The sequence below is a fragment of the Triplophysa dalaica genome, chromosome 20 (genome assembly GCF_015846415.1).
Source record: "Triplophysa dalaica isolate WHDGS20190420 chromosome 20, ASM1584641v1, whole genome shotgun sequence".
Lineage (NCBI taxonomy): Eukaryota > Metazoa > Chordata > Actinopteri > Cypriniformes > Nemacheilidae > Triplophysa > Triplophysa dalaica.
Genome location: NC_079561.1, coordinates 11502568 through 11527778, shown reverse-complemented (window position 1 = coordinate 11527778; position 25211 = coordinate 11502568). Strand labels below are relative to the sequence as shown.

General features: G+C 40.8%; 1 protein-coding gene across 2 annotated transcripts; it reads left to right on the top strand.

Annotated features, from left to right (window-relative positions):
- The first annotated feature begins 791 nt into the window (after positions 1-791).
- On the top strand, positions 792-16604 carry kcna10a (potassium voltage-gated channel, shaker-related subfamily, member 10a). 2 transcript variants are annotated; one of them, XM_056733096.1, is made up of 3 exons: positions 792-988; positions 13318-13426; positions 14396-16604. In XM_056733096.1, exon 3 carries the CDS (start codon positions 14503-14505, stop codon positions 16204-16206), a length of 1704 nt encoding a protein of 567 aa, XP_056589074.1. In that variant the 5' UTR covers positions 792-988; positions 13318-13426; positions 14396-14502; the 3' UTR covers positions 16207-16604. The 2 variants fall into 2 exon arrangements, with proteins under 2 accessions (XP_056589074.1, XP_056589073.1); XM_056733095.1 differs by lacking the exon at positions 13318-13426.
- Positions 16605-25211: the final 8607 nt, after the last annotated feature.

Below are 25211 nucleotides of genomic sequence, written 5' to 3'. Positions count from 1 at the left end.
AAATATCTCTTGTCTTTATGCAGTAGTGACAACCGGCTCTCCTGTTTATGCCAAGTGGTTGATGTCCTTATGACAACATTATGTTGACCCTGGGACAACGTTTAAATCAACCAATCAGATTTCTGAAAAAAGTTTACAGCTTATAGTGAATTTCACAGTCAGGCGTTATTGTAAAGTGTCCTGAAGGGGGCGTGAGATTCTTCCAGAAAAAATTCATGTGACAAGCTCCCAAAGGTAAAGCAGAATGCAAGTCACAAAATGGTTATATAACTGCATCTTTTCTCAACTATTCAGAATTTCTTTTTATTCTAATTTCTCACATTATGAGAAAAGAAAAGCTCACCTATTCTTAAATCTGTCTTTTTCCTGTAATACATGTCCATTTAAGGACCATAGTTAAACCATGTTTGCATTGAGAAACCATGGTTTAACTATTGTAAAAGTGTTTAGTAAAGTAAAATAAAATATGCATCCTCTAATAAGAAGCTTTCAATGTATGTAAACATGGGACTTGTATAAAAACTATTTGTGTTGAATCACAAATCCATAGGTGCTTGAATCAGCTGTTTTAAATCAGCATTCAAAAACAATGAGTAAAAACACATTTAATTTACCTTCTGACTGAAAACCTCCAAAGCCTATAACATACATTTATTCACTTAAGCTGAAAAACGTGATTTTATTACGACACACTGTCTGTTGTTGATTTGTCCGGCCCCTCGTGAGCTTACAGAGGAAAGTCAGTGCGGACTGAAACACATGTTCTGCCCACATCAGGGATGAACACAACTTCACCAACAATGCTGGAAACTTCGTGTAAACATTATTCACCACGATAATTGTGCAACATGTGAGCTATCCGATCTATAGTGACCTTTTTGCGGCGATTTTCGCGACATATTTTACGCATTTTTCAGTGTTTACGTCCAGACGTCTCCTCTGTGCGTCACGCAGCCGTCAACGACGCATCACTGCACCTGATCTACAGGTAATGCCTACATTTACACCTCTGTTACTTCATACTGTTTCATCGCTAAATTTAGTAAACCACAACGTTATAAATGTCAAAAGAACATCATTGATGTGAATGTGTACTTATGATTTACCTTTTCAAAAAGTATTTGGGATTTCATTTATACGTCATAGGCCCTTTGGCATTGTATGAAGACATCACCGAAAGTGGCTTCTGCACTTGTTGAAATGCAGATTATTTTAAAACTCTTAATTTTTCTGTTACTTACGCAATAACTAACTGGTCTCAGGTGATTGTCAGTGGATGTGTGTACTCAGTTTCCCGTTAAGTTCACACAGGTGTCCTAGCAAAGTAACCACAGGTGTAGTTTATCACATTAAATATGGACATGTTCTATCAAGCGGTTGACAACCAGAAAGTGCCCAAAGACTTTATGACCCAACGTTAAATATCATATTGCTTTATCATTTAAAACCAAATACGTTTCTTTGTAAAACATTTTTGTTAAAAAGCTTGGGCTATTTTAAAAAAATGCAGTTGCAAGTGGAGTTGATCTTATCCGTGTTTTATTTGTGACTTTGACAGACAAAATCTCACTCTAGAGGAATTATAGTTATCTTTGGGGATATGCATCTTTATTGAGATTATTTACAAGCCTGAAATGATTTTTATTATATTATAAACATCAAATATATATGACATAATAACAATATGATACTGATGCAGTATTGTGACACATTTCAGACTATGACATCATTAAAATCATCAATTATTGTGGCTTTTGAACATTTGGAAACTCTTAAAAACAGCTGCTGCTGTACTTTGTACAAGCGCGGATCATCTCAAATGTCACCCAAATCTGCTGCTTCAAACACATCATCCAACCGCACCTATAATTTGCTCTGTTAGATATCCGCACCCGATCATAACATTATTCATTCTAATTCTTTGGTTTTAAGAGAATAATCAGGGGATAATTCATTTTTAACAGCAGCTTCCGCGACGATAGAGCTGTTGTGGGAATCTCTTATAAATATTACACTGATCTAGGCTGCTTTTAAATAAAACCTTTTATTTATTAAGCAAACGTTTGGCTTTGCCCAGATTTGTCTACATTTTTCAATCAAATAAACAGAGACTGTATTACTCCCTTCAGACTTGAGAATATCGCTGTTTCTTTTATTGCAACACAGACACACAAACTATGATGTTCAGCCCAAGCAATGACTGATAAACTATTAAACATTGAAGCCAAGTACGGTGCAGTTGATTTGATCTAATTCTCCTTTTTAAATGTTCTCTCGGATCTGTTTCGCCTCCATTTCTCTGAAGATCAGGTATCACACACATTTTCTGCCAATCTCATATTAACCTTGAGGACCTATATTAGTATTGCATAGCCTATGTTGTATCTTCGAGGAGTGTTTAGTTTGATCACATTTATAAAAGAAAGATACAGCTTTAGGATTATTTCTGTTAAAACACAGCTGCTGGAGGCTGGCAGTGGGAGGGAACTACGGCACGAGCACACAACAGCAAAAGCACACAATTATATAGTAAACTTCACTATTGGAAGAGTAACGATCAGACAAACTTCAAGGCAAGTGGGTCTCGCTCCGAGTTGCTCGTCTGTTGATGCGTGGGCGGGCTCTTTCTTTCGCCATGCCATGCTTTTCCGGGAGAATTGCGCAATAACATATCTGAAACAAGTTGGAGTGCTGGGGGAGTGTATTAAGCACAGAAATACTACGTCATACGTCCAACTCGTTTTTTATCAAGTTGACCATGTTAAGCATGAGAGCCAGCACGGTCAGCAGTGTGAAGACGTCAGAATGCATGACTTAGCATGTTACCTTCACTTTAAGAATGGACCCCCATCCCATCCTCGAGACAGACTTTTTTTAAACTATGAGTCTGCAAATTAGTGCCTGTCTGCCTGATGAAAATGCATTTAAAACACGTTCATATTTTAGAGAATTAATAAAATAAAATATTTGCATAATTAATGACCGCAATTAATCACAAGGTACTTTGTTATTACCTTACCCGCCCAACCTGCGGATTATCCGCAGCGCCCACAGATATAACCGCTATTCATGAATCACTACAAACTCATCTGTTTAGCTTGTATATTACATATTATTAATATGACCCCTGTGTAAGTTCAACCAGTTTTAGTAACAAACAAGTGCTTTAAAAAATCATTTTTACAGTAGACTATTCTATTCGTCTGGTTGATGATGAGATGGATGAATGAAGCTGGCAGGTGAAGGTCAGCACTGCTTGGATAAAATGAGAATATTGTTAAGAACCACGCTCTGCCCTTCTGCTTTACTGTGAAGGACCTTTTGCATCAGGCGTAGGCGATGACGGGCCGTTGCGACCGTCACAGGCTGTGTGTGTAGACACTAATGCCCGTTCTTGTTGAGAAGTGCACAGATGGGAGCACAGTAGGGGCATGATATTTTTAGTTGAAATTTTGGAAGGGTTTCCCTGCAATCTCGCAAGCTAATGATTTTGGTGACCTTTGCAGGGTATTTTCACGAAGTCCAGGAGGTTTTCTTAAATAAGAACACGAAAAAAAGGCTCTGCTGATGGCTGTTTATTTATAGTGGAAACCATCATGCCGCAGATTCTGGCAACAGAGTTGAACTCTTCTAAGATACGAGTGGGCAAACAACCACAGCTATTAAAAATGTTCTTCACTTGTTCCATGTCATGAGACACTATTCAGTAAAGACAGACAGGGCTTTCTGTACGGTTAAAGTTCAACCCAAGCAAGAAGTTAAAACAATTGTATTTATTTTATTTGTACGTTCTTTCGTAAATATTGCATAGGCATCTTAACCGCCAGGGGGGTGTAAGCAGATCGTATGAAAATAAGTGTGATAGGGTTTGTACGCTTGTATGTGTCATGTGTGTGATTGGTTTAGCTCATGTTGGCATACATACAGTAAATGTTTATGTGTTTTTTTGCGGTTAAGCCGTGCCAGTTGACAATGCAAATAAATTTTTTCCTCCATGCAGTACAGTAAATCCCTTATGCTGATATACAGAGAAACCAGACTAAATGCTTGTCCAAGCCGGTGCGAGGAATTTATCACTGACATTTAACGCATCCCGACTAAACAAATGGCACCAATTTGAGTGTGCAGAACGATGGGCAAAACAGCAGGCGTAAAAGCGTCATTCTAAAATACGCCTCGGGTTCTTTTTTTGTTTGATGCGGCGCGTAAAAAACTGGCCGATCAATGAGATTGCTGCTTTATTTCACGTGCCTGAAGCTGCTGAAGTTAAACACGACTTGGTGGCGCTCAAGCAGAAAACAATCTTGCCGAGCACACATTGAAGAAGAGGAAGCAAGTTGAAGCTTTACAAGCTTTACAAGCTTTAAATAGGTAAACGTAGTTATAGCAAAAAGAAAAAAATCAATCGCACTTTATGACAGATAAGCAGAATAATTCACTAGACACTGTACACATAATTTCAAACTCTTAGTAGACATTTTTGTGTTTTGTATTTGTCAGCTGTAAGTGGTAGAGGAATTAGAACATCTGTGTGGCTAGACTCAACTCTTATCCCATAGTTTGTTGGGACTTGTTTGCAGATGTGATTTGGGAAACAAATCAGGTCAGAACAGCTGCCACGCAAGGATTGAGTGAGTCCTCCATCCCTCAGAGGGCACACAGCCACCACACAGAGATCTGCTGTGTCAATGTCAGTTCACATGCAATGGATGTACGATATCATCCCGCACTACATTATTTAGAATCCAATTTTATTTTAAAATTAAATGAGGAGCAGCTGTGAAAAGGGCGGTCCTAATGATCCTTATAAAAAAATACTTACAAAAATGATATTTGGTCCCCACAATGTAGGTTTAGAAAGACCAAACACACACACAGCGTTAGAGAAAGAGGCTGTGCAGCATCAATTTCTTTTACAATACATATTTATATATCTATGTATTCTGCAACATTTTGATACAATAACAGAACTCCAATGCTCCGAGTAGTGACTTCAGTCTCTTTGGAATTCCCTCTGGGGATTCCTGGTCCAAGCAAAATAGGAAATTCAAAACTATTTATCCTAAGTACACACACTGGCCTGTAAGGGAAAGCTTTAACTTGCCTCTGGAGGTAAAAATAGAATTAATGATCGCTATTTCCTCTAAGCAGTGTAGAAGCTGAATTTCAATGTGTCAATTAGGGACTATCTACGTATTAGATAGTTGCACTGATACACAGGTCAGACTATGTCGTAAAACAAAACATGAACGTATACAATTGGTTCCGTTTATAGAGTTCACCTAAAAATAAAAATTATTTCATAATTTACTCACCCTCATGTGAATTCACACCAGTATGACTTTCTTTCTTCTGCAGAACACAAACCAATATAATTTGAAGAACATTTGTAACCAAACAACACTGAACTCCTCTGACTTCCATTGTATGGGCACAAAACCAAATTCAGTTTATCTTTAGTATTTTGCATTCTGTCTGTTTGTCCCTCAGTCTGCCTGACTTTTGGATATGGCTTTGTCAGATTGTTTTTCAAGTTAGTTTGTTTTTCAAGTTTTTTTTCTCTATACATGAGATTTCACTTTATTTCAGTGTGTGTCATGAGTCTATGTCAGGTGATGACATCACTAAAGGCGTGTTAGCGGGATATAGGCGGGATATAGGAATATCCTGTTCCAATAGTTCTGATGGTGAAAACCTGTGCTTGTGTTTCTCCACACACTTCTATACTGGTCAACGATGGACTGGTCATCTCGGAGAATGTTTTCTGATCCTAATTGATGTGTTGAAGTCATGCCATCTATCCTATAATTGAGCTTTCAGACATGTGGCGGCTAATGTTCAACTGAGAGAGGTGATCCCTCAGCTTATAGCATTGAGCTCCCTCAGCCAGATTAATCCTCTTAGAAGCATCCAGACCAAGCCCAAAGTCATCTGCTCTGGTTTAGGAGTTGCACAGTGTGATCCCCCTCAAGATGAGACACCGAAGACCATCGTGAGATGGTCTCATGTTCAGTAGGTCAATGTTGTTTAAGAATTAAATAACATTTTGGTCCAGCCTTGTGGAACATTCTAGATGGCATAGCATTTGAATGGACAAAAGCCTGTGTGGTGCAGGGTGACTCATCAATACTTTTGGTCAATTTTTCAAAGTCTCTAATGTAATAAGCTTTCCTGTAGCTCAGTGGTAAGAGCATTGTGTTTAACAACGCAAGGTTGTGGGTTCGATCCCAGGGGATTGCAAATACCTATGTAAAATGTAAAGGATAAAGCAATGTAAGTCGCTTTGGATAAAGGCTTCTGCCAAATGCATAAATGTAAATGTAATAACAGATACTTAAATTATTCACTGTATATCTCATAAACATATCTCATCTACATTTTGTCAACCTTTAGGACAATTTAAAGCTAACACACATGGATATAAAGTTACAAAACTCTACATTTGACTTCATGGGGTCTGCAGACAATTTGTATATTTCAAATTTGTGCAGATCTGCACCAGATATATTGTATTTCCTGATATTTTTTACTGTCTTTGGTTAATATCTAGATAAACCGCAGCTTATGTCGGCGAATGTACCAGTCACATTGAGGATTTCCCCACTTAAGTCCTTCATCTATTAAAGCGCAGCTAAATCTAGTCAAAGGACAAATTACAGTCTTTAGGCTTTTCCTCGCATGCTTAACCTTTAAAATGGCTCTCAACTTTCATACCAATTTCTTGAGTGACAGTGAAGGGCTACAGGGATTAATAAAAGTTCTTTGATTACTTTTTCAGCCTCTTGTCATTTCAAATAACCCGTATGACTTTCTATCCTTGCAGAACACAAAATAAGATATTTTGAAGAATGTTGGTAACCAAACAACATTGGCCTTAACTTTTAGTTTCACTGTATGGACACAAAATAGGGTTGGGCAATCTCTATATCTACACTGAAACATTTCGATGGATGCTGACATCGCCCTGCGGCGTGATAAAGTAACGTGCATCTTTATGCAATGTGAGCTGCAGAGCCCGCATTGTATAAAGACGACGTACGCGTGTACAATTATAAACCTTTTCTTGCCTAAACACAACAGGTGAAAAGAACGTACTACACATCATTTTAATCCGATTATTTATTTTTACAACTCATGGCAAGTGTTTTGCTTTTATTGCCTAATTAAACAAAAAATATAACTTAAACTATGATAGTACACTTCATTTACATGCATTTATGGTGACATTACTGCATTTTTGTGTCAATTCATTTTAATTTTGAGCATAATACGTGTGCTATCACTTTAAATAAATCCGTGCTTTACAGCAAAAGTAGACTCGATGAGTAAATGATCGCTGCAACGATGCACCGCACTGCATCTGCAACGGACGGACCACATCGCATCCGCGTGCTATTTCAATGATCTTATCCGTTAACATGTGCACTCAAAAATATGCACACCATATGCACTGCACACGGAGTATGTGTGAAACAGGCATGACTTGTGTCTGCGCAGCCCACGTTGTAAAGTCAGGCAATTCTGCGCAGCACATGTTGAAAAATCAGGCAGTTCTGTGCAAACTGTGCGTTCTCTTTACACAGCGCGAACTCCACAGTTATAAAGTCAGGCCAGACTGTACAGCGCGAGCTTATATGCCCCTTTACCTTGTTCGTATGCGACCCTGGATCACAAAACCAGACTTAAGTAGCACGGGAACATTTTAAGGAAAAGACAAAAATACATTTCATGGGTCAAAATTATCAATTTTCTCTTTTATGCCAAAAATCATTAGGATATTAATTAAAGATCATGTTTCATGAAGATATTTGTAAATTTCCTACCTTAAATATATAAAAACTTTATTTACGTGAGTGGATGGCCTGCCACAGTTCCCCTGATTAACAACTTGATTAACAACAAGGCGATTTTCTCACCATTAAGATTTTTTTGCGCTCTCAGATTCCTGAGTTTTAAAGGGTTGTACCTCAGCCAGATATTGTTCTATTCTAACAAATCATACATCAATATAAATCTTATTTATTAATTAATGTAATATTTCATTTATGTAAAAATCTCAAATTCGAAAAATTGACCCACGAGACTTTTTTTGACGTCCAGGGTCACATATTTGTTTACAAAGTGATGTGCAGCACAGAGCAGCGTGACGAAAGTTAAACATTTGTTGGACAGGAGAGAGAAAAGCTGTTTAACAACGAATAGTCTGACACTTCGGGATGTGTTGTTTGACACAGAATTTTAAAGAAGCTTCTTTGAAAGGTGTAACAGAAGTCCAGGTTTGGTTTAATGACCAGGTTTAATGGGTAGACAGAGAAATTGATGAGGGTGTTTGGATTCTAGCCAGTGGTCATTTATCATGTCACATTACGAAAGCTCGGGTCAGTATATAATTAATCTCTATGACAAGATCCTGACATGCTGCTTTGATCTTTAAATCTATTATCTATACTCTTGAAATATGCATTGAATGTCTTGTTTGTGGAGGAAAATGCTATTATATGATAAAATCTTTGACCGTAGTGTCAGAATAATGGAGAAAATCACCTTGTCTAAAAGCTATCACGTCTGTAGGTTGTTTATGTAATTAGAGTTATCGGTCAGTTTAAAAAGACAAATTGAGAGAGATAAAAAGATGTGACCAATGAGAATTTGGGAATTTTTTTTGAACTTGTCATTTTATTTATTTATTATAAATAAAAGAAGACAATATTCATTCAGTTGTTTCGGGTTGCATCCATACATCTACATATTGCTGTTAGATTCTCTTAAAGTCCCCATGAAATCACCATTTAACAAAGTAACGTTGTTAGCACACATTCCTACGCTGTAATATTACAGAATTTTTATGCATTTTTGAAATACAAAATATAGATAAATAAAAGATAGACTGCAAAAGTCTGGTGTAAAATAACATATAAGTTTGCTTAACAAAAAAGTCATTTTAAGGCATTTTTCTGATGCCCCAGCTGCCAGAATATTACATTATTATAGAATATTATAATTTTTATGGGATTTGTTTTACAGTTTGTATTGTGGTAAAAGTTTTTTCCACAAACAAAAAACTTCTTCTTCAATAAAAATGTAAAAATGAACTTCTGAAATGCCCACTGACGCATGCTTTCTACTTCCAATCAATTTGCAGTGGAAAAAATAAGGCCCGCCTCTTCAATATTCAATATTCCATTTCACTGATGAACACCCCAAAACTGAACTTGATCGAGACTTCCGGTTCACTTAGACTTATTTAAAACGGAACCAAAAATATTTATTGTCAAGGCAACCCCTGCTGTAAATCAGCCGGTTATCAATGAATACCAATATTGGCCGATTACTTGGCATAGGCGATACATCGATCTTTGGATTTGTCAAGCCAGCGTAAAAGCACATTGACTTCTGCTTTCTGCTTTGCATAACATAACATGTTCAGTTCAATGCAATGCAAGCAAAAATCTGATCCCTGAATCGACAGATACAATGACACCCACACGTCTTTTCATGATGGAGGTGATGTGTAAATTCGGGGGATGAACTGGCGAGCTGTTGAGCTGGAGTGATCTGGAAATAAGCAGAGGATTGATGTGATATGCGAGCGATTGGTCTGGTGGGTGTCAATGCTGAATGAGACAAATATATTTAGCCCGGACACGTTGATCAACGCTCATCAAATGTGTCTAGACTGCTGTAGGTCAAGCGTGTCCGACATGCCGCCATAAACAAAAAGTTTGTCTCTGTGACAGGTGACGGATATTTAACAAGGATGTCTCTAGTTAACGTGAGAAGGCGAGGTGTGTCGTGGATTGGATACGAAAGTACGCCTCTAGTGCACTGTAATTCCATACATTTGAAGCGCTAAATCCTGAAGTTACACCTCACAAAAATAAAATAGTTGGTTAGTAAAACAAAATAACTTTAGTTGACTGCTGTGGGATGCATTTTCTGTACACCCTGTGTTTGTGAACAGACCATTGAGTGTGTGCGTGTGTCTGAATGTGTGTCTGGGTGTGAACTCAAATAAATGTTTGTTTGAGTGTGAGAGAGAGTTTGCGTTTGTGTGCGTGTGTATCTCAGCTCTTGTTTCCTGCCAGCATAAGGTTACCTAATGCTGTCTTTAATAGATTAGGCCACTCTGAACCCAAATGTAGAACAAGCTGGAGACAGAAACGACAGCTCGACAGGAGACTCCTCTCTCACGAGAGGTAGGCCTGTGTGTGTTTAATAAATGAGTATTAGGGGAAATCTGTTCAAACGTCCTGTTATCTTTAAATGCGTGTGTGTTTGTGGAATTGAGTGCTCTTCTGAAATAATGCCCTGTAATTTTAGTGTATGTGTAAATGTAATATTATTATTACCTAGCCCTAAATTGTGAATACTGAGATGTAAATCTGGTCATTGGACTTGAGTGGCGTTCAGGGTTTAACATCTTTGTAGTTTCAGTATCATATCAAATTATTAGATAAATAAATGAATTACTGAAAAAATGATTTTGTGCTTTAGCAGATTTGATGAAAAGAAGTTATTAAAATATGCTTAATATAATTATGTTCCTGTTTCTAACGAAGAGAATTATGTTAAAATAACGTAAAAATACAATCTACTAACTTGGGTTGTTGAGATTTTAATTATTTTGTTTAAGTAATTTTATTTGAACAAATAATTAGGTAAATCCAACTCAATTTTATTATGTTAAACCCAATTAAATTTGTCAAATTAAGTTTATTTATTTATTTTGTGTTGATACTACATAAATAATTTCTGTAAATATAACTACATTGGCAGTTGATCACTGAGCATGCTCTGTATCTGACTCGATTAGGAGATTCATTTTCAAGATTAACTGTCATTTTAAGTTTTTGTCAGTACAAAGAAACACTTATTTTGTGTTGATTTATCTTTGAGATTTAGTAGAGTTTTGGTATTATTTTTATGTTTGGGTTTTTTAAGTTGTTACCGTTGTTCAGAAGAGCGGCGCTTGTGCCTCGACTGACGGAGGCACGAGCGTAATCATGAAGTATGTTATTGAACTGTGCTAATGCAAGTACAGAGACCACAAGTATATTCTCACTTGACCATCTATGTTGTTAATATGAAAAGTAAGTGATCCGTGAAGTTTGAGTCAAGACACATGATTCAGTTCAGCATCATCTTTTTGGTTTACTTTTAGTAACATTAACTTGATATTTTAACAACAACTAAATGTAAGTTAATAAGTAGAATTGAATTTATTCTGGTAAGTAAGCTGTACTTGAATCATAACAGCAAATTTTACTTAAAAAAATTGTGCAAATTGTTACGAGGATTTTATTAAGTAAATTCTACAAGTTCTTTTTTTCAGTGTGTAGAACTGCCTAGATGTTTTTTTTAAATGGAATATATACATTAAATAACAGAAATACAGCAGAGTGTATTATGATACTGTAATTAAAGTTGAGATTCCTTTAGATACATTTTAACAGAATGGAAATAGTTTGGTTACATGGCTTGAATAGAATACGTTACATTTTTAAATAAGTTCAGTAAAAACGATTGTTAGGTTTCTAAGTGACTGCCGTCTAGAAAGTGTGAAATGTTGATATATGTTAGTGTTTGTTCAAGTTATGTCAAACAGCCTTTTCACGGTATGAACCACGCAGGTGTTTCGTAATATTAATAATTTACATAAAATAAACAAAACAGCGCACACACAATACATTTTGTTAGGCTATGCATTAGAGTCTACAACACTTTATGTTCAAGAAAACAAAAAGACAGAAATACAACAAACTTTAAACACGAACGCTATGGTTAATACAACACTATAGATTTTGTATAGCACTCTCTTTCTTTTTTCAAATGGGTCCTTCTTCTGTGGATTTGTTTCCTTTGTCTAATGAGAGTATCTCTCTCTCTCTCTTCCTCTCTCCGTGACGCACATGTTCTCTGTTTTCTTGTCTGGGCAGTTCAGCAGGATGACTCATTTTTGGCATCTTTAATTAAACATCTGTCCAGGCGTCTCCTCCACGCTCCTACGTTAGATTTATCCTTTTCAGTGTGATAATTCTTAAGTAAAAATCTCCCAGCAACACTTTTATAAAAAATATTCCAGCTATGTATTGTTATTCTGTTATCGTATTTGTTCGTCTATTTGCATGTTGCTTTTCTAGTGAAAATGTGCTATTGTGTTCTGATGGGATATTTCAGGAGGTTCACACTGTAAGTCAATCTTGTAGCGGTTTCTTACCAGTCAAAAAACCCTTTTTCATTGTAATGTTGCATTCACACTAGACTTTTTTTAGATTGCAAGATGATTGTTTTTTTTGTTATTTTAAAGTTGTATTGTAGAAAATTGATTCTGATTTTATTATTATTAGGGTTTCATCTAACTGGCAAGATCACACTGTGGCATACTGATCTTCTATTGGTCAAACGTAGTTATGTGATATGAATTCACAGGTCATTTGACCGTTGGAACATAGCAAAATGCAATTTTTTTTGCAAAATCTTGCATCTCTGGTCTACGGCATTTGCATGCAAATTAATAATAATCTGGTAGTGTGACCATGCCATGAGACTGAAGACGGTTTCATCGGATGCACGTGCCTTGCCCGAAGTTAACTTCCGGTCTTTGTTTGGTTATAATATTTAATTGATATAAATATGTTATTGTATATTTATTGGATTAAATGACATTAAGACTACTTAACAGTTATTGATTCTTTGCAGAGATCTACCAAAGGTTAAGTTTGGGCTAAATAACATTTGTTTGTTTTGTAGTCGCTGAAACTGTGTACAGTATTTTGTTTTTGGTTCAAAATGAAAATGTTGAGTTGATCACTTACACTTACAGCAAATTTGCATTAAAACTGCAGCCTGTAACTTTTTGGGGTAAAAATAAACAAAAAGCATGAGCAAGTTCAAAAACTGTTTTGAATAGTAACTTATAATAATGAATAAAAATTTGCGCGATTGGGTACAATGTTGCGGTAAATGTCAGTTTGACTGCATAAACGTGTTAAATTAGATGCTGATTTATTACCGTTTAATCAATGTCATACTCACCTGTTAAATTTTGCATTTAATTAAAATGTGATGAGAATGTTTGTTTAAATCTGGTTAAAAGCCGGGGAAAAAAACTGTTCTTCATGACTTGTATGATATTTACTGTTAGCAGATCTTGTCTCATGACATCGCAACATTGTCTACAGACCCAATAGAGGTCATTGGAATAGTAAGTGAATAAGATGAGGGGGTGATTGTTTTCATTACAGCCGCAGGCAAGAGTTTCTCTTTCTCTCTCTGTTTCCTGCAGTATCTGCTACTATCTCGCTCCTTCTCTTTCAGTTGCTGTCTTATCCGCCCACGTTGGCTCACAGGCCTGGACTCTGGTGTCAAGTGTTTGACAGAGTTGCACTTTAGCTGGGGTGATGTCCGGCCGACTGTTGTGTCAGAGGTGTGTCACCATAGATACTGTTTGTCTGTGTCACATTAAGAACTGGGCAGAATTTGTCCTTGTGTCCTCTTCCGCTTAAGTGTACCACACTTTGTGTTTGTGAAAATACAAATAAACTTTATAATTTATGTTTGTCAATACATTATACAGCAATATAAGTTTGTCTTTCAAATGCTGAAGTTATCATAAGGCAATGAAGTGAAAGTTTTGCATTGTATACAATTAAATGACAGCTTAAGCACGGAATGTGTCTAGATATTTTTTGTTTTCCCCAAAAGCATTCGATTAGGTCTTACTTTAATACAATATTTTTATTTACTAATTGTAAGAAAAACATTTAAAATAGAAATTGATTTTAAAATTACTTAAAATTATTTTTAACCAGGATATTTTAAAGGCATAAAAACAAATGCTTTCATTATGTCATTGACAATGTAAATAATATATCATTTTTCATTTCACAACAGTAAGCTTTCCTGTTGCTCAGTAGAGCATGGCGCTAGCAACGCCAAGGTCATGAATTTGATCCCAAGGATTGCACATCTTCAGAAACAAATGTTTAGTATCATGTAAGTCGCTTTGGATAATAGTGTCTGCCAAATGCATAAATGTCAAATTTATTGCACTAATGGCATAATTGTTATGAAATGTTTTTCGCAGAACATATTAATACTTTAATGCTTCTTAAAGGACTATATAGATGTGTAAAAATTCCCCATCACTCCTACATTTGCAGTGCAAAAGTGACTCACAGCTAAAACAGAAATAACCCAGCAGCTGGCACCTGACATTTGTGGAAGTGTTGGGATGCTGACTCCCAAAATATGTATTATCACAATCACCAGTTGCTCTCGACAGCCTTCCAACCAGACCAGCAAACCAAGAAACAATGAGTCTCCCAGACATCACTCACTAGTTAACCCTTCCCTTTAACATACATGCTCTAACGCTTTGTTATTTGTTTTACAGGCCCCACTTGTTGGTTTCTTCTTAAACAGTGTGACGACTCTATGCAATAAATAACCAGTGCTTTTGTTCCGGTGAATGCTTGACTCTGGTGTGGCATCTGGAGCCACATGACCGTCCAGGCTGGAAGGATGGAGGTGGCACTAGTGGACTTTGGGAATGTGGAGAATATTGACAACAGCGTGGACAACTTCAACGATCCAGATTATCCCAACGAAATGACAGCATTGATGCTCGATATGCCAGACTTTAGCCCTGGCTGCACTTATTCTTCAAAAATGTCCCAATGTAAAGAGAAAATCCCCCAGAATCTGGAGGTATCACCACCATCACCAGTCATGCCCCCTAACAACAGAAGGGGGCGGGCTAGCTGCGCTAGTATTATTTCCAATTGGAAATTACTTATGAACAGTGAAGGGACACAAAGCGAGACCATCTTGAGTCGGTTGGCCAAAGAATGCTACGAAGACTTATTTGTGGACAAGCGAGGTTTTGATGATGGAGATCAGAAGGTCATCATTAACATCGCTGGGCTTCGTTTTGAAACACGCCTCAAGACCCTTGACCAGTTCCCAGATACACTGCTGGGGGACCCTATGAAACGAATGGGCTTTTTTGACCCAATGAGAAACGAGTATTTCTTCGACCGTAATCGTCCGAGCTTTGATGGGATCCTGTATTACTATCAGTCGGGTGGCAAAATCCGTCGGCCCGCCAACGTACCTTTGGACGTCTTCGCGGATGAGATCCTCTTCTACGAGTTAGGACAGGAAGCCATGGAGCAGTTTCGCGAGGAGGAGGGCTTTATCAAAGAAGTCGAGGTCCCTTTGCCTGCCAACGAGTTCTATAGGCAGTTCTGGTTGCTTTTTGAATACCCCGAGAGCTCAAACGCAGCCCGAGGGGTTGCTCTAGTCTCCGTCTTCGTCATCGTTATCTCTATAATCATATTCTGCCTGGAGACTCTTCCGGAATTCCGTGAGGACCTGGAGATTTTTCCAACCGTGGGTTTTTCCTTAAACCAGACACACGGTCGTCCCTCGGGTTCTCCGCCAAGCGTCGCGCCTAAAAGCATCACCAGCACCTTCTCCGACCCATTCTTCATCATTGAGACGGCTTGCATCATCTGGTTCTTCTTCGAGCTCAGTGTGCGCTTCCTGGTCTGCCCCAGCAAACGGGAATTTTTCAACAACATCATGAACATGATCGACATTGTCTCCATCATTCCTTATTTCGTCACTCTGATAACCGAAATAGTGACCTCTGCTGATAAATCCAACACAGGGCAGAACATGTCCCTAGCGATCCTACGAATAATTAGACTGGTGCGAGTCTTCAGAATATTTAAGCTGTCCAGACACTCCAAAGGCCTGCAGATCCTGGGCCAGACGCTCAAGGCCAGCATGAGGGAACTTGGTCTACTCATCTTCTTTCTCTTCATTGGAGTCATTCTCTTCTCTAGCGCCATCTATTTTGCTGAGGTGGATGATCCTAACACCCAGTTTGTTAGCATCCCTGATGGATTCTGGTGGGCAGTTGTTACCATGACCACAGTGGGGTATGGAGACATGTGTCCTATTACTCTGGGGGGTAAGATGGTGGGCACTCTGTGTGCCATTGCCGGTGTTTTGACCATCGCCCTGCCGGTGCCTGTAATAGTCTCAAACTTTAACTACTTTTATCATAGAGAGAGAGATCAGGAGGACAAGCAGCCCGCAGCAGATGCTGATAAATTAGGAAACGCTACAAAACATGGGAGCACTTCCTCTCTGAACAAGGCAAACGGGAGCTGGAAGAAAGACAAATCAAAGTATTAAAAGCACATTGAAATGTATTTTTTAATAGGTGAATATAACAGAAATTTGTCCAGGACATGTTTTACTTCCAAATAATAAAAAAATATATATTTTAAGAAAGAATATGAGGCATTGTAATTTGGATATTTTTACATTATTATTTTTGTGAGAAGTATCCACCAAAATTGTCATTACTATAATTCGTTCTGATGCTTTACATTATTAAAACTAAATTAAATATAGTACAATGCTGCTACCATGACATCTAAATTATAACTTTTTTTCAAACATCTTCAATGTAATGTGAATTAGATTATTTTGCAAAACATTAAGGAATATTCAGGGAATTTCGATTATTTGATCGATTTAAGTAAAATAATGCCACAATGCAAAACACATATTAATGATTCAATACACTCTTAAAAATAGGTGCTTAAAAAGGTTTTTTGATGCCATAGAAGAACATTTTGGCTACATAAAGAACCTTTAACATCTGAAGAACCTTTCTGTTACACAAAAGGTTCTTTGTGATGAAAGGTTCTTCAGATAATAAAAAAGGAAAGAAAGAGATGGTTCTTTAAAGTTTAAAGAACCTCTGTCTGAATGGTTCTTTGCGAGACCAAAAATGGTTCTTCTATGGCATCGCCGTGAATGTGTGTGAATGTAAGAGTGTTTGTGCTTATTCATAATTATTAAAATTGTGAATTTTTTATCAATAGACATGCTCCTATAGACATGCTCCTTTATCAGTAGACATGCTCCTATGATTAAAAACTTTTCTTATATCTGTTTTTTTTTTTATTTCTGTGAACATAGAATAATATATTTTACCAAAATATATCCTATCCTGAATGGTTAAAATAAGATTATAGTTTCACTGAAAGAGTAAGTAATGTCCGATTTTCATCTGTTTTGTATAATCCTATTTGAATAATAATATTTAAACCATCTCATAATCTCCTAAACCTACAACATGCAGAGTCCACTATCAGAAATTAAATGTATCTTTAATCATTGTGAAATTAAATGTCTAATTTTGACAACTGTCCTGTTCTGTAAGTGCATTTAGGAGGCTTAAAACCTCCACCAGGCAAAATATCATCCTTGCTGACACATGAACAGACACCCCTAACATTTTTCTCTAACAGTATAGCAACAATTCATTGTATCATTTTGTATGTTTTTTCTTATATAATTACAGATTAAGTAGCACACTTCTTAATTCAAACATATTGCATTTGAAATGATAATCAATTATGTTTCTATGAAATGTGTTTATTTATTTTGGTGTTCATAACAGTGCCTTTTTGACAAATGGTATTAACCTGCTACCGCATGTTTTATATATGATTATTTATTTCTCTTCATCCGTGATAATTGTTGTCTAGAGTAGAACAAACATATCACAGCTTTCTCCATTGTAATTTCAGGGGAGAGGACTGGGAAACTATGAGTCATGATCTCATTGTATTACATATGATTATACTTGTGTTAGTTTGCACTTTTGAGAAATCAGACTCGCTAAGAAACTCCTCAGGACACTGTAAACATACCGCATGTATACAAAGCTTATTTTCATTGCGATGTGTATGTTAAACACTGTAACTGCTGCTATTTTTTAATTATCTGAAGTACATTTTCATAATTTTAAAAGAGATATTTAAACTATGTATTCAAAGGACATTTTTTTTTCCAAATGAGCAAAGTCTCTGTTTTTGACAGGGTCACTGGTTTGTTATTATTGTTGATATCGTGTATCAGTGCAGGAAGAAATTGTTAAGCAGAATGCTACCTGATTTTCATTTATTTTACCTCTATGATATGGTTGCCCTTAATATCTAAACATCGCACTAGAGAATATATTAAAGGGTAAAACGTCTAAAAAGCTTAAACAACTGATGAAAGCTGGTCCTAATGTATGAGACTGTGCATATATTTGACAAAATAAAAGTCATTTAACGTCATCATACTGTAGTTGTCTCAAGTCATTATACATGTTACCGTTAGCTGGGCAACGCAAGCATACTGGATGTGACATTTTAATTCAAAACTTGAAACGAAACACTGTATAAAGTCTTCCGAGAATGTATTTATTACCATTATATTGAACACTTCACATGTGCACTTCACATGGCCCATATCTGCCATTTTACTTGCAACAACGCATACAGGACAAGCTGGACTAACTTAAATTGTAGTTGATGTAAATTCGACAGAATGTAACATGTCTCTTATGTATATTAGCAAGCAGACTCCTAACAGGAAAGTAATGAAAGTGTGCTGAGGAGTTATGTGGCGGTCAGGTCTTTGAGGTCTCCCACCTCTCTAGAAACCCCACTGGCTCATTCATTTACTCTGTGTTATATAAGATATCCTCATTACAGCAATGACAGGCTTAGCTTTCACCGTAACATGAGCTCCTCCTCTTTTTCTCCGTCATCAGAGACAGAACCTCTCCTGCGATTGTTTTCAAACATTTAAACTTTTACCCAGCTTTCCTGTAGCTTAGTGGTAAGAGCATGGTGTTGACAATGCTAAGGTTGTGGGTTTGATCCCACGGGATTGCACATACTTAGAAACAAATGTATAGGATAATGCATTGTAAGACGCTTTGGATAAAAGTGTCTGCCAATTGCTTTATTTTCAGTGAACAACTACTTTATTTTATAGCTTCCAAGTTTTGTTTTTTCAGCACTGCATTTTCTTCCACAAGTACCTTAGGAAACCAATTTACACTGCATTTGGTTAAAATGCATAAAACGTTAAAATTTTAAGCAAAGCATTTAAAAAGCCAATTGCCCTAAAGCAATGCTTCATTAAGTCCAAAGTGGGTGACATAAGACTGGGCGAACAAGTCAGACAATTCTACAATCTTCAAGTGAAGTTCTAAAATTTTTACATGAAGATAAGTCCAAAAATCCCAAAAAATTGCAATGTACAGGAACTAAAAATAATTCCATCTCAATCCGCTTTTTATTGTGTTTTGATCTTTTTTTATGCAAATAGGTAAAATAATATAAAGAAGAAAGGTTACTTTCTAAAATGAGTTTAAGTTTCCCTGGATAAAAATGGCTACAGTACATTAGCTCACCCTCATGTTATTCAAAACCTATATATGACCAATTTTTCTGTGGAACATAAAATATGATATTTTGAGAAATGTCTCAGTGGTTTTGTATTCATTCAATGGAAGTTGAATTCTAGTGTTGTTGGTTACCAACGTTCTTCAAAATATCTTTGTGATATTTGCAACGGCTCCGCATCTCTCATGGTGGAGATCGGAAGCATAGAAGGACGAGCGTACGAGTATTCGACGAGAGAGGACCGGGCCCGGACATATGTTAATTTTGTATTTAAGTTCTTGTGGCCGGCAGTCGACCGTGAGGTGGCTGCCGGGCTTTTACTTTTGTTATATTGTTTGTTTATTTTGATTAAAGTTTGTTGAACGGTCGGCGGTTTCCTCCTCCTTCCTTCCCTACTTTGAACTTTGCTATAATCTTCTTTCGTGTTCTGCAGAAGAAAGAAGGTTATACAGGTTTGAAATGACATCATTTCCAACATTTGGGATGAACTTTCCCCTTAAATGTGTATAAAGAACAACTAGAAGTCCACTTGCATATCAATGGGCTCTTTGGTAAAAGATCAGTAAGACATAATAATAGAAAAATTAAACATCTAGAAAACTGGACATCGGCCAAAGGTTAAAGTAACCAACACTTTTGTCGTGCTACACCACTACCTGCCTTAAAGACCACCTCCCCCCACTGTACAGACCCACGCAGACTGGTTCATGCCTCTGACGTGACATAAGCCGCAGGAGTTCTCACTTAAATGTGTAACACTAGCCCAAATGCTGTCGGGCGCTAAAAGGTAAAAGAAAAACGATGACTAGTGGTCAAAAGAAACACTGAAAGAGTTTTTTATGAAAGCATGTAATGCGACATGCCACTTGAAAGAAAGAGGGAAACATGATGAGAGAATCTGTCAGTGCATTGCTGCAGTTATTCGTGGAACTGAATGTGACTTTTGAAGAGATGGTTTGAGTGTCATAATGATGCTCAGGTCTGTTACATAGCAAGCGGTTTATAACAAGGCCTCATGAGGGGATTAGGTCTTTGGTGTGTATGTACGTGTGTTTGTGCGTACCTGGTAAACATTTTGTCCGCATACCGTAGACCAAAACATTTTTTTGGTCCCCATGAGGAAACAAGGTTATAAATCATACAGAATTAACTTTTTTGAAAATCTAAAAGAGCAGAAAGTTTTGTGTGATTGTTAGGTTTAGGGATGGGGCTAGGAAATATGATATACAGTTTGTACAGTATAGAAACCATGATGGAATGTCCCCATAAAACGTCTTGGTTACGTATGTAACCTCAGTTCCCTGATGGAGGGAACGAGACGTTGTGTCGAGAACGACAGATGGGGGTTCGCCCTTGAGAACCAATCAACTCTGACTACTATAGAAAAGGCCAATGAAATTTGGCGAATGCAATTTGCATGCCGGGCTCCGCCCCCGGAAATCCGGTATAAAAGGAGGCCGGCGTGCAGCATTCACTTACCTTTGTTCTGAAGAGCCTGAGACCTCTCAAACTGCAGCAGAATACGATACGTGTTCGTGGCATAAGGGACACAACGTCTCGTTCCCTCCATCAGGGAACTGAGGTTACATACGTAACCAAGACGTTCCCTTTCTGTCGGTCTCTCGACGTTGTGTCGAGAACGACAGATGGGGTTGCCTATGGAAAATGCCACAACGCTGTATCGCGTCACAATCTCTAGCGAAGCGACGGTAACAAGCCTGGGCGTGTCATCTCGAAGCTTTCATGAGACTGTAACCTTCCAGTGTGGTGGTCGGGGGGTTCCAGAGCTTTCTTGGAGAAAGATGGGTACAGCCCTGACCGGTAACTTTCACGGACGGGGCCTTAGCTCTCTATAGGCGAGAGGCCGTCCAGATCAGTTTACACCGGGTAAGCGCGACTCTTAATCAGGGAAGCGCTACAGAGGCCACCTCCTACCCGTGGGGAGGAATATGGTGGATATAGGTATGGTCTCGTCCTTGGAGGAGAACGCATGGAACGTGCGGACTGAGTAGTTAACCGCGAGGTGGAGGCCCACCTGGGGAAGCTCATGGGTTACCAGGAGTGGGAACCATTCTCATGAGGATACATCAGACGGAACAGCCCACGGAGGGGGTGTTACAGACGTCTGGTAGCACTAGGTCCGGTTAGAGCTATCTGTGATAGCTCACATGGTATCCCGGCCTAAGGGGGAAGGCTGCTCTGCCCAGCCAGCCCCCAGGGGGTGCTTGTTTGGTGATGGATGGAATGCCTATTCTTAACCAGTGTCTGGGTAAGAAGGGAGGCTGGTGAGGTACCAGTTTCTTAGCGATGTGTTCGGGTAAGAAGAAAAGGTAAATAGCACACTGACCCAACCTGTTAGAGGGTGGAAAGGTGCTTTCGCAGGCATACGCCCCCCCGGATGCCAGTCCTACATGTCGCCACGCAGGACGTGGGCTGACACCGGGTTTACGCGAAGGTTGTTAACCCTTGCGAAGGTGTTTGGGCATAGCCCAACCCGCAGCTCTACAGATGTCTGCTAGAGAGGCGCTTCTACCAGTGTCCAGGAGGTGGCTAAACTCCGTGTGGAGTGAGCCCTCACTGCCAATGGGCATGGGAGATTCTGAGATCGGAATGCCGTCGTAACGGCGTCCACGACCCAGTGCGCCAGCCTCTGTTTGGAGACAGCCTTCCCCTTCTGCTGTCCTCCAACAGACACGGAGCTGGTCAGAGCTTCAGAGCTCTGCGTGCGGTCCAGTACGTACTGGACACAACACTAGTCGGGTTGGGTCTTCCTCCCCTATGGGGAGCGATTGCAAGTTCACCACTTGGCCCCGGAGGGAGTAGTGGGAACTTCTTGGGCACGCATCCGGGCCTGGGTCTCAAGATAACGTGAGAGTTTCCAGGGCCGAGTTTAAGGCAATCCAGGGACACGGAGGATGCTCGGTGGTCCCCTACCCTCTTGAAGGAAGTGAGCGCCGTCAGGAGGGCCGTCTTACTCTATGAGGAAGATCGGAACCTCCGAGGGGCTCTTTGGGGGGCCCTGAGGCTCCCCAGGACCACTTAGGGTCCCAAGAGGGTATGGAGCGGAGATGAGGCGGATTCCGCCCTCTCGCTGCTTAGGAACCTGGTGACCAGGTCGTGTTGCCCTAGAAACTTTCCACCGACTGAGTCGTGATGAGTGGCAATAGCGACTACATACACTTTCAGTGTGGAAGGGAGATGTTAGTCTCAAGTTCGTGAGAAGGGGAACACAATCCTGATCAAGCACCTCAGTGGGTCTTTCTCGTTGAGAAAGACACCAGGACGAGAAGAGGCACCGTCTAGAGGCGTGTAACCGCCTAGTAGATGGGGCCCTAGCCTGGGTGTCTGAGACCAGACATGGGTGTTCCAGAGGTCTGATCTGGGATGCCAGAACGTGTCCTTCCCCTGAGAGAGCAGGTCCTCTGTCAGGGGAATGGTTCAGGGGGAGTCGCTGTCCAGAGCATCAGCTCTGAGGCCAAGTGCGGTTAGACCGGTGTGGTGTAACCAATAACGATCACCATCACCATGCGCCTGCTGCCGGTGTGCCACGCTCATCTCGGAACTCGACTCTGAAACCAGTGTTGGAGCGGTGTCATGTGCATCAACTCGAGGGGTATTAACCCGCGAGGACGCAATGTGTCCCAGGAGCCTCTGAATTGTTTCAGGGGGACCGCTGTCTGCCTAAAATGTTCATTTCAGACAGTTCAACACTGGTTGGGCACAACTGCGGACAGGTGTGCCGACATGGTGACAGAGTTGAGTTCCATACCGAGAAAGAGGATGCTCTGCACTGGGGAGAGCTTGCCCCTCTCTTGGTTGACCTGGAGTCCCAATCGACCTAGGTGCCGGAGCACCAGGTCCCTTTGTGTACATAACAGATCTCGCGAGTGTGCCAAGATAGGCCAGTCGCTGAGATAGTTTAGAACCCGCTCGCCTTCCTCCTCTCAGGGAGAAAGGGCGGTCAGGGACAGACCGAAAGGGAGGACTCTGTACTGATATGCCCGCCTCTCGCACGCGAACCGTGGGAACGGCCGGTGTCGAGGAGGATCGAGACATGAAAGTAAGCGTCCTTCAGGTCGATTGCCACGAACCAATCCTGACACCTTATAGATGTCAGGACGCGCCTCTGTGTGAGCACCCTGAATGGCAGCTTGTGAAGGCGCTCTGTTCAGGGTACGCAGCCTTTGGGGGCAACCCGCCGTCTTTCTTGGGAACGATGAAGTGCGGGTGGTGATCCACTGAACATCTTGGTTTTGAGGGACGAACTCGATGCCTGTTTTGCCAGAAGGGTGGTGACCTCTACCCGAAGTACGGATGCGTCCCTGCCTCTGACAGAGGGAGAGATGATGCCCCGAAACTTGGGTGAGTCTCTGGCGAACTGGATCGAGTAACCTAGACGGACCGCCCTCATTAGCCAGCGAGACAGTGTGGGCAGCTCTCGAGCTCCCAGGGACTGTGACAGGGTGACCAAGGGGACGGTCTGCTTCATCATTCCCACGGGGGGTGGTTCGTCGGCTGGCGGAGCTAACCATGTCGTGGGGAGTCCCCGGAGGGAAGGTTTGCTCCGCCTACTTACCTGCCTGGCGGGACAACGGCACGCACTGTCGGTTTGAGAGTGGTGACGGCTGTCGTATGTGTACGACCTCACGCCTCGCCAGGGTGTGAGGTCGGTTCGCCGAGCACAGTCCAGTGGAGTGTGCGATCGGCTGCAAGTAAACCCGGGGAGAACAGAAAACTCAGTGAGTAAGTGGGCGTCAAGCCCTAACAAGGGCCCGGCTTTGGTGACGAGGCAGGAGTCGTCCCGTACCGACCGATCAGAGCCGTGGCTGTGAAGGTTCGGGCCCGATGTTGTTCTCCCTGGGGTCTTCCCGTCAGTGTCCCTTCTCGCGAGGAGGTTGCTGACGGGGTGGAGGTTTCCCCCTCGACCTCTGCTTCCGGGGTGCCGCCTGTGGGGGCACAGGAACCGGAGCCGATGTCGAAAGGGTCCTGGGTTGCAGGGAAGCAGACGTCACGTGAGATCTCGGGGGCCTGTAGGCGGCCGAGTCGCGGCGTGTAAAAAATGTGGTTAATTGCCACTGTCTGCTTCGCCGTCAAAAAACTGCTGAGCGCAGTCCTCGACGGTGTTACCAACAACCCACCCTGCGAGATGAGTGCATCAAGAAAGCGGACTTCCTTGCTGTCACTCTTCTGCACAAGGTATAGCCGGGGGTGTCTCTCCTGGACCACTTCCGTGGACATCGTCCGACCAGGGCCCGTGCCGCCGCCTTAGTCGCCCGTAGAGCGCTGTCAGCGGTGGCACGGAGATCCTGCATTATACCCGGGTCGGCCTTACCCTCGTGGAGCCCTCTCAACGCCCTGGCCTGGCGGACCTGCAGGATGGCCAAGGCATAGAGAGAGGAGGCAGCCTGGCCCGCAACATCGCAAGCTTTCGACACCAGTGATGCCGAAGTCTTACGTGCTTTGGACGGTAGGAGTGGTCGATCCCCCCCCAGGCGGTAGCCGTCCGCGGCACAGGTGCACTGCAGGCGGACGTTCCACCCGGGGGATCTCGATGCAGTCCTTGGCTGCCTCACCATCGAGGGAAGTAAGGGAGCCAGAGCTGGTTTCACTGGAACGGTCCGTGAGTGGAGCGTTCCAAGTTTTACACAGCTCCTCATGCACCTCCGGGAAAAACATGGCACCCGGGGTGGGCACGGTTTGCACCGCGCACCGACCTCGGGAACCACGTATCCCCGGGTTAGCACGGATGACATCACTTCTGCTTCCTCCTGAACTCGACCGCTGGGGGTGGAGTTTGGATTCGGCAGAGTCGGATGCCAGTCTCCCTCCGATGCTGCGAGCGACATCTCATCTACGTCACACATCGTTTCCGAGTGTGTGCGTGAGGATCCGGACGGTATGCCACCGCCGGTTGGGGAACGTTCAGAAGAGCAAATCGGGGTG